The sequence below is a fragment of the Eleutherodactylus coqui genome, chromosome 2, assembly GCF_035609145.1.
Source record: "Eleutherodactylus coqui strain aEleCoq1 chromosome 2, aEleCoq1.hap1, whole genome shotgun sequence".
Taxonomy (NCBI): domain Eukaryota; kingdom Metazoa; phylum Chordata; class Amphibia; order Anura; family Eleutherodactylidae; genus Eleutherodactylus; species Eleutherodactylus coqui.
In genome coordinates, this window is record NC_089838.1 from 268,932,324 (window position 1) to 268,938,426 (window position 6,103).

At 42.0% G+C, this 6,103-nt stretch overlaps 1 protein-coding gene across 1 annotated transcript in view; it reads right to left on the reverse strand.

The window, feature by feature from the left end:
* ADGRA2 (adhesion G protein-coupled receptor A2) overlaps positions 1-5,774 on the reverse strand; it is a 199,712-nt gene extending 193,938 nt beyond the window's left edge. Inside the window, exon 1 of the mRNA XM_066592997.1 lies at positions 5,357-5,774. Within this exon, the coding sequence (XP_066449094.1) occupies positions 5,357-5,592 (236 nt within the window). The 5' untranslated portion in view covers positions 5,593-5,774. The remainder of the gene's footprint in view (positions 1-5,356) is intronic.
* Positions 5,775-6,103: the final 329 nt, after the last annotated feature.

Sequence of the window (6,103 nt, forward strand, 5' to 3'; positions counted from 1 at the left end):
TATAGGACTACCCATATGTCCGATCCAGATGAGGTCTTTGAGGTCCGGCGGAGATGTAACAGCAACCATGTAATACATGGTTGTGCTGAATCCTCAACAATGCTAATGTTTCCCTATGGAAAACAAGTTTATTGACATTCACATAAACTTTGACTGTATTCAAAATTTTGTAATAGTTGTAAGGTTGCTTGCAACTTCAGTTCCCACAAAGGGAAACTCTAAACTCATGGCTTGAAGGACATTGCAAAGTGACTTGTGGGAGATGTTGCATGGCAATGTAAAACCAGTCTTATTGAGTTCATACCAGATTACAGATAAGACTATTCAAAGTTTTTCACTTTTAGCTGTAATCTCGGTAAGATAAGAAAAGTGATATGTAGCAATTCCCTTTTCACTTATTTTTCAATTCATTTTTATTCTATAAGGGCTGCAAAAATCTTTGGTTGATACCTGGAAACCATCAACAAGCTGCTGATGACAGATCTGCTTTACATTGGCTCATTAACATCTAACATCCCCCCAAGTTTATTAAAGGGGCTGAGCGATAAAAGATATCAATGGTGGGAAACACAATCTGCTGTAATCAAAGCCTCAAGCAATGAGCACTTTGGCTGTCTGGGTAGAAGGGATCTTGTAGGTCCCTTCAGCTCGCAGCCACTATGCGTCTTTATTCAGCAGCAAGTATGAAGATATTATAACTTTACAGAGGAGAATATAGCAGCGTAATTTGATCTATATTTATCCATTCACGGACAGCCGCCATAAGTCGATCATTCTTCTTCATCTATCGCACATACAATTAATAACACTGTATATAGAACCTGATTACCCGACATGTGAAACTCCAGCTGTTGGAAACCAAGTTCCAGCTGGTTGTCAAATAATTCTGGTGCTTGCAGCTTGAGAGTCACAATTTTCCTACCTCTGGTACAGGATAAAAGCATGTGCTGACCATGTGTATACAAGTACACAAACATCGTGTCAGCTAGTATTTATAACAATGAATTCCAGTTTCTTGCATGCTATTGATTACAGTGCAGCCAAATTCAGGAATGTCCCTCCTGAGAGATATCTCCACACCACTTGCTGGACCAATAACCACATTTACAACTAAATATATAAAATTCATCCATACATAGCTACCTTTATAGGGTAGTCTATATACACCTTTGTGTATACAGACTACCCTACCGAAAGTAATTGTACATCTGAGCAAGAATCAAAAGCAGTATTTATTTCCATATGGTAATACTTAGTGGGGCTTCTTTGGCCCCAATGACATACTCTAAATGGCATACTTTCTACTAATGTCTGATACACTTCAACTGGAATATCCCTCTATCCATCCTGCAAATATCTGGCGAGGTCTCTCAAAAAAAATGGACACTGTTCATATTTCCTGGCCTGATGTTCCATGCATCCCAAAAATGTTTAATAGGGTTCAGGTCAGGACTCTGTGCAGCCAGTCCAAATGTGGAACATCCATATCCCCACACCAGCGTAAAACAGCATAGAATTTGTGTTGTCTCACTGGATGTATTTCTGACTATACCCAGAGTATTACCTCATTGTCGGCAGCACATTCTTGTCTAGAATGTCATGGTTTTAGTCACTACAACCAACGGACCAAAGACCATGCCACATAAAACATCTAAGGGAGCCTCCACTGTACCTAACTGTTGGCACAACAGACTCAGGCAAACTACTTTTGATTCTTGCTTAGGAGTCTAATAACTTTTGGTCGGATAGTGTATATTCAAGTGGGTGAATCACACAGGACCCTAATTCAGATGCTCCAAAGGTAAGCCATAGGATTGCCACAGAATTGCCTAGACCACATATGTCAAACTCAAGGTCACCGGACCAATCCTGCCAATCACGTCACTTAATGTGGCCAGCGAGGTCTGAATGCAGTAGATCCCTTCTAGATTGGAAGGTCCTGAGCTATAACGGGAAGACCTTCTGGCACATTTGGCCTCATTTGCAGCCTTACTTCTACACTGACATGTTTGGTGCCCACATCCTGTGAGCCTGCAGTACGGATCAGAGAGGTCGTTGTATTATGCTGCTGCTTAACCCAGCGATCAAGGGCTCCATTCTATGGAAACTTTTACCAGTTTTTGCTAACTCCCATGAGTTTCCCTTTTCTCTTGACTGCCTGGCAGTTTAGTCAAGTGTCTGTGTTGAGGGACTTGTGCCCCAATTTTTCTGGTCCAGAACCTTGTTCTGGTCTGTCTGTTCTCCTCTCCCCTCTTGCTTTTTAATGAATCCTTTAAAATACAGTCTTAAAATTACAATCAGCCTTTCGTAAGCAACCATAATGCTGATGTGGCCCTCATTGAAAATGCGTTTGACACCCCTGGCCTAGACAGAATTCAACTGCAGAAAAGTGTTTTTTTTTTAGTTTCTAAATGTAAATAGTGAATGTTCTGATTCACTGACAGCAAGCAGAAGTCTTACAAGTAGTGACAAAGGGGACACATTGATTACAAGTGCTGTAGCAGAATTCTGGTATAAGTTGCAACTTTTTTTGGCACAAATCAAATTAGACAAATTTAATATTGCTTTGCGCCAAAAAGAACAGATGTTACACCTCTCACTCCACTTTTCCAAAGTGTCTAGAAAAGGGGGCGCTCTTTGAGTAGAGTGAGGTTTTTAGACAGATTTATGACATGTAACTTTTTGCTAAATTTGTCACAATGTAACTCCAGTAGCTGTGTTTAGTATAAAGTAACTCCACAACTCCAGATATATTTAGAGATGCAACAAATGTATCAACATTGTGCAACATTTGATGGATTTGTTGCATTTTTAAACTGGAGAAGGAAAATAAGCTGTCAGAAGACTGGTGTTAACAACAGCCCTCATGATAAATAACCCTCAATATCTATTAGCGAGTTGGAGAGCTTTTCATTGTTTGAATGTTTTAAAAAAAGACATCTGTTGAGATAATGAGGTGCCTACAAATGACATAAAAGACGTGCTGGGGATATCCAATGATTAAACATAGTTGTTTCGATATCACAAACTCAGAAGCTGTTAGCGCCAGTCTTGTTCTCCGTTACCCCATAGCAATATCTATGGTACGGCTGAATTCACACAGGCAAGTGCGATATTGGTTGGAGAAACTCAGACTGATACCGTACTTGCAATCAAAGAATCTCAGGGTTGACTCGCTATTGTCAATGTATATACGGCAAATTCTAGTACGGTAGTCAGGTAGCCAATGTTTCAAATCTTTTGTCAGTATCTATCTAATATCTATCCCATATCTATCTAATATTTAGCTATCTAATCTCTATCTACCTGCTCATATCTATCTATCTTCTATCTATATCATATCTATCTATCTATTACCTATCTATCTAATCTCTATCTCATATCTCTCTATTTATCTATCTAATGTTTATCTATCTCTTATCTACCCTGCTTCCCCCAAAATAAGACCTACCCTGAAAATAAGCCCTGTCCTGAGTTTTCAGGATTTTCATGAAAGGCTTGAAATATAAGCCCAACCCCAAAAATAAGCCCTAGCAGCATTACATTAAAAAAAAGGAATACTTACATAGCAGGCTCAATCTGGGCCCTCCTGCTGCTGTCCACAGCTTCACTAAGCATCCTGCAGTCTTCGTTCACCCACAGTAGATCACTTCTTGGTTACGGGATTCATAAAGCCCACCTCCAGGAAGCGATGGCTCTGATTGGTTCTTAAGTGCTGCTAAGCCAATCAATGCAGCGCTTGATGAACCAATGCGATGGCTGTATTTAGTTCATCGAGCAGTGCATTGATTGGCTGAACAGAGATCGAAGAACTAATCATAGCCAATCAATACCGTGGTTCAGTGCCAGAGCTCCGGAGAGCAGCAGGAGGGATCTTAACCAAGACTGCTAGGTAAGTATAATAAGACCTCCCTGAAAATAAGACCTAGAACCTCTTTTGGGGCAAAAATAAATATAAGACAGAGTCTTATTTTGGGGGAAACATGGTATCTATCTATCTGAGGTAGACAAATTGCTGTACACTTCAATAGCCAATTACAACTCTCTAGGAGTCACTTTGTTCTTATCATCAGCCAGACAATAAGAAATTCCATAGAGATCAATTAAAATAATCAAAAAGTGGCGTACAGCGCCAGCATCACATTTCTAGGAGCACTAACTATGTAAATCCTGAGAGTGGCTGCCTACTCTCTCTCCTGCTCTGACCTACAGATGTAGCAAAGTTTTTAACTTGGCACAGCTTGACTTGACACCTAGGCTATATTCACAAGAACGAGTTTTCCGTCCAATTTTCTATCTGTAAGAATCGGACCTCAATTGGACGGACATAAAGCCTATTATTTCACACTTATTTGATGCGATTGCGATCCATTTTTATCACATGTAACAGTGGTAACATTAAAAAAACGTACAGTACCAGGAAGAGTGCGAAGCCCATCATGCGTTTTTTTACATATGTAAAAATTGGATGCAAAACCGGTGAAAATCGCGCAGAAAAACGGTTTGATTTCTAAGAACAGAAAAAAAAAATGCCTGTGTGAAAAATCCCTGAACGCATTACATAAACTGACACTGAACCCTTTTTGCCTTTCCAATAGCTTTTGTTGTGTTGAGATAGCTTGTTGCAGCAAGTTATCAGCGTTGGGTTAACGTTTGCTACATCTGTCAGGCTCTGTTCACATCTGCATCGGAGGCTCCATTCAGACCACAGATCTGGCGCAAAATCCAAGACACGCGGCTTCTTTCCAGGGAAATGCCGTGCAGCACGTTGGAAGCGGACACATTTATAATCACCTGGGATCCATAAGGCGCTGTTTGTTCTTGCCATCAGATGGATCTGTACACGTCTGATATTTCGTTTTTCCTATTCCCATGACGGATCAGTAAAACAGAATGCCCCAATGCAAGTGTGAACTGAGCCTACCTGCCTGTCTCTTAAATCCAGCACTGTATATACCTGAAAATTACCGAAATGCCTATGATCCAGTATCCAGCTACACAGCCTCCATTATACTGCACTGTAGTCCATACATTAGGTTATAACTCCATCTGCAGGATAGCGGCCACCTATAGCCGTCTCACGACAGTGGCGTTTGCGGATGGCACGCTATTGTGTGACTTTGTACATATGGCAGTGCCCAGTAAATACTTGTAGAAATCAATGAAATGTGACACTGGCACACAAGGACATTTCCACTGACTTCTACACAAAGAGTAAAAAAGTTTTGCAACTTCAAGAAAGTTTTCCCCCTGTCACTCTCACTGCTCCAGTGACATCTGACAACTCCCAATCAATTAGACCTTGTCACTGACCTCCTAATCCAGCTAGTTACAGTCATGCACAGTCACTACTTACAGGGTGCCAGTCTTGTTGGGCAGCAGGGCAGGATCGGGCACCTCCAACAGATCCTCATTGGTACAGATGACTTTCTTCCTGGGGGCAGAGGAGGTGCCCATCCCGGGTTTGGGGCGCTCCACCACACATTTGCAGCTGTGAATGAGGACAGGACAGGACTGGCTCCATCCTATAAGGCACAGGAGGGATAATAATAACACAACTAAGGGGCAACTGGGGGTCCTGAATCCAAGCATGATGACAGGCAGGGGTACCTATCAGCCCATCCTATGCAGCTGTGAGCGTAGTGCCCCTTCCAATGAGCATGGCACAAGTGCCCTATAAAGTACCAGCCTGGCTCCTTCTTCACAGGTCTGAGACGGGCTGCATGATGAGGCTGCTCATAGTCCCATAGGGAGAGGTAGTGGAGCTGCTCCCTGCCTATATGATGCCATATAACGGACTGCGCTGGAGCTCCTATTACTGGAGCTGCACCTCCTCCACCCGGGGCGGCCGCCGCCCGGTCCTAGTGCCGCCCTACACGATCGCAGCCTGCAGAGGGGATATAAGTTTGTACCTGGGAAGGATGCAAAGTCCTGTACACATGGAAGTCTAGGGAACGGAAGGAAATTGGGGGCTTTTCCTGATTCTTATTATGCTCTTGGGAAAAAAATAACTATATATGGGAAAGTGTGATATATACGATATATGATATGTGTAGTCAATGGAGGAGTATAATAGGGGCTATACAGTCTATCTATCTCATAT